The following is a 13,944-nucleotide window of genomic DNA, read 5'->3' as shown; positions in this document are numbered from 1 at the left end:
ACTCAACTCTAGGACTGTTGATCGCCCTGGTGCAAGAAAAAAAGTTGTCAGTGCAAAGGAGTGATGGAGTGCTGCAATAATCGTACAGCGAGGACGTCTGTGCCTCACGAGTAAGACCTAACCGAGCAAGTCCAAGGTACAAAGCAAAATCCTTTGCCGTTGATTTCTGTAAAGTTCTTAGAACTGAGTAAATAAAACAACACGAATCCCGATGTTACAAGATGTTCACACACATCTGTGCCAGGAAGCTTTCATTCATAGGTTAGGTTATTAGTACAGATTTGTTTGGCCGTAGTATTTCCAATTCTCTTGTTGTTTGTGGAGTTTTATTGATGAGCTCCCAGAAATTGATGATGTCGTAAGCCAATAACTAAGAGACAAGAATGTTAAGAGCTACAGAAATAATGGACAAAGCGCCATTCTGCCGGTGAAGTCAGACATATGATATTGGATATTTGAGGGTTAAAGATATTAAAGGCACAGGGGTGGCAATTGCCACTGGGATTGGAGTTTTAGGGGCAGCAACTTCGCTCTTTGAAATGATGGCGCCGGTATTGTAGATCACACATGGTAGCTGGGGGGCCTGATTGCAGATATTGCTTTGAGGTCAATGGCTGGTGATATGGTGACTTGGGTGGCTGCTCCTCTTTTTAAGAAAGAAAGCATGTCCCTGTCATTCTGCTGGTGGAGGATCCACAATTACTGGAATGAGGGTCCCAGGGAGAGGCATGGGAATGGAGCAAATTCCAGCGTGCATCCTATTGCTCCTTTGTCTATGTGGCTGATGGAAAAGGGCAAGGAAAATTCTTATCAGCCCCATAGACCTCAAACGGAGCAGTAGGAGATGTGCTTGAATGCTGAAACATGCAAACTCCTCCTCACTATGGTCGGACTCAGGTCCAGCATTATAGTCATCATGGGGCCCCAGAGATCGGACATTTATTGTATACGCACCGGATAGGAAAAATATGGCCACTGTGGCTCAAAGACTTTAGCTTTGCTTTTATTAGTGATGCTCATGTTATAGCATTATAATGCTCTTTAAAATTGTTGTCGCTTTATCATTATCTAAAAGTATTTTGAAATCAGTCTGATTCTGATGTAGCTACTGGACATACCAAGAATTCGCCTAAACTGTACCGAAAGCCATAGATGTTGCTGGGCCAGTATGGCTTCTATGGGTTCAGTCCACCTGATGGCCTCACTCTCCTATAAACGCATTGTTAGAAATTCATCCTGTATAGAAAAGTGGTAATATGTGCAGAGTAATATCATTTTCTTACATGATCTTCAGTTTCTCTCCTTAACTCCTGCCAAATATGGTTGAAGCAGACATTTGACGAAGCCGATAAGAATGGAGATGGCAGCTTAAGCATAAATGAGGTTCTACAACTGATGCACAAACTGAATGTCAACCTGCCTCGCCAGAAAGTGAAGCAAATGTTCAAGGCAAGTATGGTTCTTACAAGTAATGGCACTATTTTGTAATGTCCTATAATAATGCCTTCTAAAGATAGTAGTTTGTTCATGCTGCCAGAAAATTGAAAGATTAAATTACCTATACTTTTGGTAAATCATTTTTATTATGATGTAGCCTCATTAATTCAGATCAGATCAGTGGGGGTCTAAGTCCAGAGACCCCCACTAATCACTCAAAATACCTCCTAAGAAGTGAAGATCAGGTCAGGAGTGCACACAGACCGGAGATAGGACATTATGTCATCATAAATATTATCTCCCACCCTCTACCCTCAATTCATTATAATTTCCTCTCTTCAACCCCCATTTCATATACTTTATTGAAACATTTTTAATACTTGCCTCTCCGTGCAATCTCCTGCCTCTCCCTACGATCTCCTCTTGCCTCTCCCTACGATCTCCTCTTGCCTCTCCCTACGATCTCCTCTTGCCTCTCCCTACGATCTCCTCTTGCCTCTCCCTACGATCTCCTCTTGCCTCTCCCTACGATCTCCTCTTGCCTCTCCCTACGATCTCCTCTTGCCTCTCCCTACGATCTCCTCTTGCCTCTCCCTACGATCTCCTCTTGCCTCTCCCTACGATCTCCTCTTGCCTCTCCCTACGATCTCCTCTTGCCTCTCCCTACGATCTCCTCTTGCCTCTCCCTACGATCTCCTCTTGCCTCTCTCTACGATCTCCTCTTGCCTCTCTCTACGATCTCCTCTTGCCTCTCCCTACGATCTCCTCTTGCTTCTCCCTACGATCTCCTCTTGCCTCTCTGTTGTGAATTCGCTTTCTGGCCTCCCTCTGATTATTACTGAAGGTAGTGGAGCTGGTCAGAGTGACAGAGGGGTTGCGAATTCTCTTTCTGGTCTCCCTCTGGTGGTTACTGGAGGTAATGGAGCTGATCTGGGGATCTGGGGTTTCAGATTGGGATTTAAGACAGCCGATTCCCTCTATCCCTGCTGGTGATTTTCTTCCTGTGCCTCCTGAGGTCTGATGTCTCCAGCTCTGTCCCTGCATGGTTCAGCTAAGTGGTTCATTTGCTATTCTGTTTGCATTTGATTTGGTTTTGTCTATCTCTGCTTTGTGCGGGTTAGCCAGCTCCTGCTGGGGCTGTGCTGAATCACCGCCCATATGCTACTGCTTGTGCCAGTTTGTTTTGTCCCCTGTTAGATTGGTCTCTTTTTGCTGCGCTTTCAGAATATACCAGAGTGCTGATATAGTGGGGGCAAAGTTGTGCGATTTCAGTATTTTTTGTGCATCAGACGTGTTGGACTTTTTGCAGGGTTTTTTGCGTGATTACAGACAGTGTCTTTCCTTTCCTGTCCAGTCAGTGTTGGCCCCATCATTTGCTCAGTCTATTTTTCTGCCTGTGTTTGTGTTTTCATCTTGTCTCACCGACAATATATGTTTGGGGGCTATCTATTCCTTTCGGGTCTGCTCTGGGGCAGTTTAGATTTCCCCTTTCTTGCTTTAGGCTTAGTTAGCTCTCCGGCTGTGCCGAGGCGTCTAGGATCATCAAAGGTACGCTCCACGGCTACTGCTAGTTGTGTAGATAGGATCAGGGGTCTGCAATCCGCTTAGCTACCAACCTCTCTGGTTTTCTGTGGCTTAGCCTGGGCCTGCTCTCCTCCTCGGTGACCCATTCATAACACCCATTCATAACACCTCTCCCTACGATCTCCTCTTGCCTCTCCACTTAATCTTGTGCTGGCTGGTTCATGCCACAGAGAAGGCAATGGGAACCTCCCTGGAGCTGCAATGCCTTTCTCTATTGCCAACAGTGGAACTTCAGGAATCCTGGGAAAAAGCACTGCTGATGGTGGTGCACTAAATATTATGAGGGCGATCTGTCCATGGATCTCCCCTACCTTCCCAGAGCCCTAGGACTTTGGCTGTAGTCCAGATTGCCTTCATTATAAGCCACCTATGGTTGCATCTCAACTTTTGTATCAGCACTAGTGATGAGTGACCGTGCTTGGATAAGGTGTTATCTGAGCATGCTCCTGTATTAATATAGAGTATTCGAGCACAGCGAAGATAATGTTCGAGTGCACGCAGCTGTTCAACAGCTGCAACACATGCAGGCATAGCCTGTTTGTTAGACAGTCCCTGCATGTGCTGTGCCTGTTGAACAGCTGTGAGATATGCAGCCATGGGGACTCAAACATAGCATTTGAGCAGGCTTATCAAGCATACTCACTCATCACTAATTGGCACCCATCCATGTAGTTTGTACCTATATTTTTATTTTTGGATATGCTCTTCATATTGTCCTGTTTCTTTTATGTATGGTTTCATATGTATTATGATAAAGTATCTATTCCTCATTTACTTTCAAACTGTGCACAATATTTCCAGGAGTTTATTTTTCTTTAAATGGCTCATGGTGATCATAATAATAATTACAATAATATTATTTTTTATAATAATTATATGCTTAACTACTGGACTCCTGTGTACTTTGTCTTTGGCTCCTGTGCTCATAGGTCGGCAGATGAGGCACTGTTGGGTCACTGATTCGCTGCAGGAGACACAAATTATCTGAGCCTAAAGAAAAAGCTACCATACTATTCTTCTGGCTCCGATAGCATTTGACCACTGCAGCCAATTAGTGACTGCTGATTGGCTGCAGTCGTCACTTGACAGAAGAGGATGCAAGATGACTGGCTGGGAACATGATGAGTATTGTGATCGCTGGGACACCCACCAATCCTGAGGACAGCAGTCCCATAGAGAATTAATAGAGGTGATCTACACATGCTCAACCTTTGCTCCATTCAGATGGGGCCCTGTTTTGGGGATTTATGGCTGTCCTATTGGTTGGACCTCCAGTGGTCAATGAGATGGCACGTGAGGTGACCACTGCAGCGATTCCATAACATTTCTCACCATAAGAGGAAGTAAAGAGACTATTAGGGAGCATGAGCAGCAGTACCAAATAATGGTGGGGTCCAGTTACAGAGATTGGGATCTTCTTGATTTTTTTTTTTTTTTGTTAATTTGTATTGTTAAAATATGTGCTGGGCAATCCCTTTGATACATTGTTTGCCAGTGTTGGCTGTGATGGCTGTAGACAATTAGATTAGATTAGATTAGATTAGATTAGATAAACTTTATTGATCCCGGAGGAAATTACAGTATTACAGCAGCAGAACAAAGATCAAGAACATTACAAGAACAATACACACTTTACAAAATAAGTCTATATGGACAGCAGATGCGGATAGACTGGTACTTGTAACTCACCAATTCCCCCCCATACACTTTGAACTTCATTTAGTCTTGGGATGCTTTACACTTATACATTTGTTAAACATCCCCACAGCTGTCGGAACAAACGATTTTCTATATCTTTCCTTTTTACACATTAGTTGGAGTAGACGCTTGCTGAATGTGCTCTTTTGCTTCGCAAACAGTTCATAGAGCGGGTGTGTATTGTTGCTCATTATAGCCTTGCATTTCTTAGTAATTCTATCCTCTAATACCTCCTCGAAAGTCCTGAGTTGTAGACCCACCGCCGCACTAGCCTTCTTGATAAGTTTATTCAGCTTATTCGCGTCAGCTGTGCGCACACTACTACCCCAGCATATAATTGCATCAAAGATTGCACTCGCCACAATGGATTGGTAGAACATTTCAAGCATTTTGCTACACACATTAAACGACCTTAACTTCCTTAGGAAGTAAAGTCTACTCATCCCTTTCTTGCAAACCTTCTCCATATGGCACCTCCAATCAAGCTTGCTGTCCAGGTGAACCCCCAAATATTTGAAATTCTCCACCATCTCCACATCCTGACCATCTTACTGGTGTGTCTCTGCCATTCTCAATATTTATGTACTGATGCCAAGAGAAGGACGCCGTTCAACCTAGGAAAAGTCTTGTTGTATTTTGCTATACAGACTGGATCCTGTTGTGTTTCTTCCTCCGGGTGCCGCTCTCCTGTGTGAGCGGATTACGGTCACTTGTGTTCTAGGTAAAGTGACATCTGGAATTTTCTAATAACTATAGCGTTTAATTGCCATTTTCCCTTTTTTTTAAATTAGTTTTAGAAAGTTTGTGTTAACGCTGCAGGTAATTTAGTAAAGCAATATAAATCCCCTGCTACCAATTATCAAGAACTGATCTAGTGTGAAAGTTTTGGAAAATAAATATTTGATTGGGGTTTGTTTGGTGTGAGGATTTGCTAACAAGTTGTGCCCGTGACGCGCCTTTCCAGATGGGTATTCCCTGCGTTTCTGAGCAGCTGCTCACCAGATGTGGACTAGCACATTATAGATATAGAATTTCAATTTTTTATCATATAACATTGAAATCAATCGGTTGGCATGAATGCAATGGAGCTCCATGAAATTGTAAAGATTATTATTATACAGATTCAATCAGATGATATTCAACCCCTGTTGCAAATTAAGTTGATTGGTAAAATTTGCAAACTTTTTGCTATTTGCAATAAAACTAGAACAATTTAACTCTTTAACAGCTGCCAAAACGCCTCTAAAGGAATGAGTGAGACTTCAGTATAACTCGAACGAGTATTGCAACGCAATGCCTTGACTAGCCTGCGGTTTTCCCAACCCGAGAGTGACAGCTGCATATAAACACACACAGTAGATGCAGCTTTCAGTCATGACAGCAGCATCTAAATGGTTGACAGAGGGAAGTGACTCCAACACCTTGGATGACCCATGATGGCTGCGCTTTCTAATAATTTTCTGTGGAATAAAAAACTTGACCCATGTAATTGGTTCCAACACCTTTTCTTATAAGCTGATGTCTATTGCAAGTCATAGAAAAGCAAAACATTTTTCAAGGTCAGTGACTGCCTCCAGACACACAGGCCAAGGTTACACGATTAATGATGGTCATTAACAGAGCAATAAAATAGTAGCGCTAGTGCCACACAATTTCCTGTTTTCCAACCGCAAACAAAGTTTCCCAAGATCTTGTGACCATTTACATTTTTGGCAAAGTTTTTGTCCAACTGGTACAGGTTTTATAAGTCATCAGTAAAAAAAAAGTAGACTTGTCTATTTTTGAGCCGGCTCATATATCTCCAGTGCAAGTCTATGGGTGGAACGGCGCTCAGATGCCATATTGGTTCCATTCTAGGGGTGGGCATACCATTGGTGCAGCCCAAGAGACAAGGAGGCCCATTTCTACCTCCAAAACAGCAAGGACCTTCTGTCATGGCAGAACTATTGGACTACAAACATCCAATATACTTTTCTTACAAAGAGGTTGTATCTGCCACCGTTGCATCCACTGCTGTCCGATTGGAGAAGCTTAAGAGATTTCTATTACTCTGATGTTAAAAATTGATTTTTTTTTTGACCTAACATTGCTGAAAATCTGATGAAATCTGGTCTTTTCTTTTGCAGGAGAAAAATAATTTCTGAATCAGGCCTAAGGCAGAGGCAGATTGTTTAACGCAATAGCCTTTTCTCTTTTTAATGATAAAGTTCTGGAAAAGTAGTCTCGGCAAGAAAATACTGTAAGCACAAGCAGGAGCCTTCTTGCTGCCCCGCCGCTCGCTTCCGTGTGATTGACACACTCGCTGTTGTCTGATCTTTTCTGCTTGTCAGATATAAAGAGGATCAGGAGATTCTCTGCTGGAGTTTATGGTATAGGAGCAAAAAAGAATGTGCACCGGTCTGGTTGAAAATAATGAGAATAAGGATTTTTGATGTGTGTGAATCTGTGTCACAGATAGAAAGAAAAAAGACACATTTTTTTTTCCTGAAAAGCTTTGTTTGCAGGCGGATTAAAAAGTTATGGGTCATGAGTGCACACAAGTTCTCTTCCCGTGTCTTACCGGAGGAGAGATACCACCAAAAGGTTAGATATGTCGTTGGTGAGTTTGCAACATAGGACATAGAGAATCTTATGAAATAATAATTGCCTTATTAAGAGAAACTATAAAGGATAATCATTGTTTCTATTAGTAGTTACTTTTTTATCATATCTTGGTGGGGGGGCGTAAAAACCCTGGAGCTATTGGTGACTTTGAAGAATTTTCTTTTAGGCTCTATGGCTGGGGCATTTATTACCGTAGGCATTCAGCCTGAATCTCGCATCAAAGTGGGAACATAGTCCATACATATTCTATATAGCCGGATAAAGAATGGAAGATTTTTAGTGGTTAAAGGGAACCTGTCGCATTGAACATACAGTCAGATTTGCCGGCAGAAGGCTCCAGAGCAGAAGAATTGCTAGGAAAAAAAATTCATTACTAGTAGTGATAAGTAAATCGATTCGACGCAAATCAAATTGTCAATTTTTTTTTTTTAATTTGCAGAACTTGTTCAATAAGAACAATCTGCGATTTCATTTTTGTGACTCACTAAAAATAGTCATCGCCATTACAATCTTCTGGGATGTATTGATCAGCTGGAAAAGGTTAGCGTGATCATAAGTGCATTGCAGGGTGGACTTGCCCATAATGTCTTGCAGCTATTTCATCACATAGTTCCTCCTGATTTGCTGCTCTATATCAAGGCCTGTATAAAAGCTGAGGCAGGGAATGCAGCAACCATTTTGCTGTGAATCTGGATAGTGATAGGACTTCACAGCTCAGCAATAGAGATAGGGTGAGAAAGCAAATGATTAAAAATTACAGATAGTGTGCATGAAATGACCATGAAGAAGGGTTACCATTCATTCACCCTTAGCCAAATATGATGGCATTACTAACATAGTAATATAGTTTTTAAAGTTGAAGGAAGACTTTAAGTCCATGTAGTTCAACCCATAGCCTAACATGTTGATCCAGAGGAAGGCAGAAAAAAACCTCATGCAGCAAACACTAAGCTCCACATTGGGGGAAAAATTTCCTTCCCGACTCCACATACAGCAATCAGACTACTTCCCTGGATCAATGCCCTATCAAGGAATCTAGTATATATAACCTGTAATATTTTACTTTTTAAGAAAGGCATCCAGTCCCTTCTTAAATTTTAGTAGGGAATCACTCATTACAACATCATATGGCAGAGAGTTTCATAGTCTCACTGCTCTTACAGTAAAGAGTCCGCGTCTGTGCGTATGCTTAAACCTTCTTTCCTCCAGACGTAGAAGATGCCCCTTGTCCCTGTCACAGGTCTAAGAGTAAAAAGGTCATTAGAAAGGTCTTTGTACTGTCCCCGCATGTATTTTTACATTGTAATAAGATCACCCCTAAGCCTTCTTTTTTCCAAACTAAATAACCCCAGGTGTCATAACCTGTCTTGGTATTGCAGACCCCCCTCTACTCTAATTACATTGGTCTACTAAGACTGTCTCCGCCTTCGGACAAATCGAACATGAAGAGGAAGTTTAGGCTGCAGCTGATCCCTGGTTTCCTCTTCATGTTCGATTTGTTCAAAGGCGGAAACAGTGAGGTCAGTACCGATTGGCATCACGTGTCACAACACCGGACAAGAATCCCGGAGAGAGCGCGTGTCTACCCTGCGGGAATGGTACCAACGCGAGAGTTGAGTATAAGCTTTATTATGCTATCAGGGCCAAGTGAGAGGTATGAGATTAAGTTGCCCAAGTAGTGGACAACTTCTTTAAAGAGCTTGAAATTAATTAGAAGCAGCCATAGTAGACCTCAGAGTGTTATAGATGTCTTTTGTTGGCAATTGGAAGCTTTGCAGTTTGTGATTTAAAGTAAATTGATTCATGAATCAAAATTTTGGCAAAAATTAATTAACGCTTGCAAATTCAGATTTCAAAAGATTCGCTCCTCTCTTTTCATTATGACTTGTGTTATTCCATGTTAAACTCTGCTCATTCTGGTGCTTTGCAGTTGGGCTGCGTTCACATGATACTACGGCAATCCTATAAGTTTTGCTGAAAATTTTTATAATTGCAGCAACATGGTTCTCCATTGTTGCAACGTGTGAATGTTTCCTTCATATTGTCCTAATTAGTGATTGGTGATTTCTGTATGCACTCATAAAGGAAAAGAGATGAGTCGCTGATTAGGACCACCCACTGGACTCTAAGCTCGTGATAAGCAGAAATTACATTAATAACATAGTTCCCACAAACATAAATGTCATTTTGATCAAATGCTGCTGCTTTAAACATGTCCATAGACTGCACCGTATTTTTTTAACTAGCAAGTTCATGTTCAATTGTTTTCAAGTGTTTTGAAGGTTAAATGGACCCCCTTATTTTTTTGGGCCCCTGTGCGGATGCACAGGTTGCACCAATGATATGTTCGCCCCTTTGTCCATCCAGAAAACAGATGGACACCACTGGAACAGGCCAAACTGAGTCCAACGTGACTACATTCACCTCATTGGAGGTTCTTAGGTTGTTTCAATCCCAATTTTTGTTGACTTAAATGGAAAATCCAGCACAATTGTGCACTGATATATGTGAACTAGGCCTTATATTGTGTAGGTTTTCTATAGACATGCGTGAACTTCGAAATTATGCAGATGTTTGGGAATAGTTTGGTAGCAGATTCTCTGGTAGACCTGGTCTTGTCAAAGCTACTATAGCGTTATAGTTTCCTGCATGGCTTACTTAAGGCATTGTAGGATGTTATCCCTTTTACAAGCCATGTAGCTGTCTGTACATAGTAGTACAAGGTCTGTGAATGATGTACACGATGGTCATCTACTTTCAAGGCCATGGTAGAAGTCATAAATGCTGTTCCTCTTAATCTGTACAGTCTCAGTCCATAGTGCTGAAAACTTGTTTCACTGATCAATAGAGATAAGTAAATGAGTTTGATTTGATGACGAAAATCCTGTTGAATTTGTTGGACATTTTAGGTCCAGCAAATTATAACAATTTGCAAACATTTCTAAAAATGCTCACTGCTATTTTGCACACTGAGGAAGATGGCATCAGTCAGAGAAGGCTCACTTGACTTCAGGTGGAACTGGGTGGGCTTCCCAATTATGCCATGCAGCCATCACATCACATAGTGTAATAAAGCCTGTATAAAATCCAAGGCAGGGAATGCAGCAACCTGAGCCATTTAGTGAGAGGATCTGTCAGCTTGATAATAAAAATGGGGGGAAAAGCTCCAAAACTCCTAATTATGCTGTGCATACAGTATATGATAAAACTGCAGTGAAGAAGAGTTACCATCAATTTACCTATAGCCAAATATGTTAGTCACTTTGGCATTACTAAGGCTGTATTTGCATTTAAAGAGCTTGAAAAGGGTTGGCTACAGTTCTATGAGACCTTGGCAAGCATCAACATGGCATCTATGTTATCTGGTCCTCCTGATGAACCGCGCGAGCGGGGAAACGCGTCGAGGCGTCAACTCATGCTAAGTCCTATCTGAATTTGCTCTAATATTATCATCTGTGCCATGATGCCATTATATAGAGTCTGGATATTCTAAGGGGATTTTGTGGGATATCCTGAATTGCATGTTTAGCTCCATTGTATTTTGGGCTTTTTTTTGGCGCTACAGTATTCTATGTACAGGACCATTTAAGGAGTCATTCTGCTTTGATTTTGGGTCCAAAAAATACCTGCTTATTTTCTGTATTAGGATGTTATCTGATAGAGCTGATCTATGAGGATTATTGCAAAGGGATGGTGGTGGTGTATCCTCAATTTATATAGAAGGTCCATTTCATCATATGTGTTTATTGTTACTGTAGTGCTTTTCGTGTAGGACTCGTATACATTTAGATCTGCCAGACAGCCATTGAGCGGGCAGGTTTTGCAATTTTTTGCTTGTGTTCCTGTACTGCCTAACCAATAAGGATAACCTATGGATTATATTGTGTATTAGTATTTTATAAGGATCTATTCCATTCATTCTTTTCTTTACTATATTGTTTTCCCACCTGTATTGATAGAGTGAATCAGGGGAGAGAGGGATAGTCCACGTTGAGTGGGGGCGCCAAAAAATCATTTCTTAGGGTGCCAACCTCCACGGCAAGGAAGGAGAAAGATTAGGTCATTGTAGGGTTGTGGCAGGCAGGTTTCTTGGTCATATTTTGTGTATCTTATGGTTTATATATATTTACCTCTCTACACTGGGTTAGGTGTTTTTTTAAAGGCTTTGATTAAAGTAAAGTATACTGTTTTTAAAGGAGATTCTTTTTCAAATGCACAGATCTAGCAGAGGTGAAATTATGTACTTGCATAATCATGCATGTTGGGGTTTTATACTTTGCACATCATGATCACCCTTCAATACAATCAACCTGCAGTCCTATGTAAGAAGGCCATAATTTCATAACTGTGCTTCACCTGATAGCAATGGCTTTTGTGAAGTTTTTGTCATGTCTGAGCACAACCATCAATTTAGTTCTCAGCAGCGGGGAAAAAAATGTATATGGATTTTGAGCAAATATTAACTTTCATTTTCCCTGTCATTTATTCTGCTGTGCCTTGTCAATCTCGTCCTTGCCAACAGATAGTAATTAGTGATGAGCGAACGTGCTCAGATAAGGTGTTATCTGAGTATGCTCGGGTGCTAACCAAGTGTCTTCGGCCTGCTCGTTAACTATGTTCGAGTCCCCACGGCTGCATGTCTCATGGCTGTTAGGCAGTACCTTCATGTGTTGTAGCTGTGAAACAGCCGCTAGACATGCAGCCACGGGGACTCGAGCATATTTTTCGAGCACGTGAAAGACGCTCTTTTAGCACCCGAGCATGTTCAGATAACACCTTATCCCAGCACGTTCGCTCAAAATACTTCTGAAGGTATTTCCTCTCCTGTGATGAGGATCAGAGCTCTTTCCTTTTGTTTTACTCTAGAACCCTGGGGCTGGTTACAAAAATTTAGCTTTTTATTTAATGAAGCAATGCACATTTGCGCACTCTACAAAGTGTTCTACAATTGATTTTAAACTTAATCATTGAACATAGAAAATCTGCATAATTGTAAAGATCTCTGCTGGCTGTCACTTAAAGGGATTCTTACCATTAAAGGTAATGGCATATCATCCACCAGGACCATCACTGATCCTCAAAAATAAAGTGTTGGGATTTCAACTTCAGTGTTGAAATCAATGGCTCAATCTAAGGTTTGTCAGAGACTAGAAAGTCAAATTCTCCCCAAAAATGAAGGAGTGGCCTATCCCAGCAATATGTACACACTTCTTAATAGGGTGTTTCCATGTTGGACATTTATGGCACATTTACGTTATGTTCACATGTTGCGTTTTTTCTGCATTTTTTTTTTATTTCCTGCCAAAACCTGCTCTGTTGACAGTAAAACGTTGCGTTAAAAATACTGGTTTTGTTGCATTTTTGTTCTTTTTTTTTTTGTTGTTGTTGTCAATTACATGTGTGATTTCTGTATAGCACATGTTTTACAGTATTAGGCTACGTTCACACGGTACTTTTTTTTTTTTTTTTTTTTTTTTTTTTTTTTAAACTGCAGCATGTCACTTCTTTCAGCATTTTTGTAGGGTTTTTCACCATAGAAAGCAATGGGAATGAAAAAAGCTGCAAAAAACGAAAGCAATCTGTGTTTTTCCTTGTTTTTTGATAAATTAAGTTAACTTTCTTAAACTTCTAATCCGCAGCAAAAACACACGAACATTTGCTTTTTGTAAGCCGCTTTTTTTTTCTTTTTTTTTTTTTTTTACTGCCATGAGAGCAGGTTTTTCCTGTAGGATAAAACTTCAAAAACGCAACATGTGAACATAGCCCTATTCACCAAAAACAATAGAAAACTTTTGCACTTTCTCATTGCTTTCTATGGGTGTGAAAAAATTGACTCACAGATTTAAAAAAACAATGCAGCTCTCAAACTCTGTCAGAAAAACGAGCGCGTGCATGAGATTTCTGAAATCTGAGCTTTCACTGGTACTGTAAAACAAAGCTTATTTTCTGCTGAAACAAGGCTGCGTGTGAACATAGCCTTACTTGGCAATTTTCAGAACTACTAAATTGTGGCTCTGGTTTGTCTTTTGTTTCTAATGTCCACATGGACTTATTTTGGTGCTTTTAATTTGCATTGAAATGAAATTTAGTGCTGCATTTTGATTAATATTTGTCCCGAATATTTAAATACACAGCCAAGGGGTGGCTCGCAGATCCCACCATTGTTACCACTTTGTCACAGATGACACCTGAGAGATCATCCAGATTTCGCCGCTGCCCCCAGTTTGTCACGGAACGCAACTCCGCTGCCTCCAATCGTCAGGACAATTATGCAATTAACTGACGTGTGATGGGATGAGGACGCGGCTGTTTCCACTACTAGGCTGGTTATTTGGGAACTCACATTGTGCGTATGGTATATACACCTCTGAATCCAATATATACATACAGCTCTGTTAAAAAATTAAGAGACCACTTTCAAATGTTCAGTTTTTCTGATTTTTCTTTTTATAGTTATATTTTTGAGTAAAATGTAATTTGTTCTTTTAGTCTATAAACTGCTGACATGTCTCCGAATTTCCAAGAAATACATTTTGTATTTTTTTCTGACAAAGAAAAATGGTCAGAATTAAAAAAAAAAAAAAAAACGTGCTTTCAGACCTCAAAAAATGCAAAGAAAAC

General features: G+C 40.8%; 1 protein-coding gene across 1 annotated transcript in view; it reads left to right on the top strand.

Annotated features, from left to right (window-relative positions):
- Positions 1 to 13,944, top strand: part of PLCH2 (phospholipase C eta 2) — an 891,775-nt gene that overhangs the window by 650,960 nt on the left and 226,871 nt on the right. The window contains exon 5 of the mRNA XM_073585390.1: positions 1,322 to 1,449. Coding sequence (XP_073441491.1) covers positions 1,322 to 1,449 — 128 coding nt within the window. The remainder of the gene's footprint in view (positions 1 to 1,321; positions 1,450 to 13,944) is intronic.

This window comes from Dendrobates tinctorius, unplaced genomic scaffold (assembly GCF_039654945.1).
Source record: "Dendrobates tinctorius isolate UK_male_01 unplaced genomic scaffold, ASM3965494v1 ptg000086l, whole genome shotgun sequence".
Lineage (NCBI taxonomy): Eukaryota > Metazoa > Chordata > Amphibia > Anura > Dendrobatidae > Dendrobates > Dendrobates tinctorius.
The sequence above is the reverse complement of the archived record's forward strand: the minus strand, read 5'-3'. Positions and strand labels throughout refer to the sequence as shown.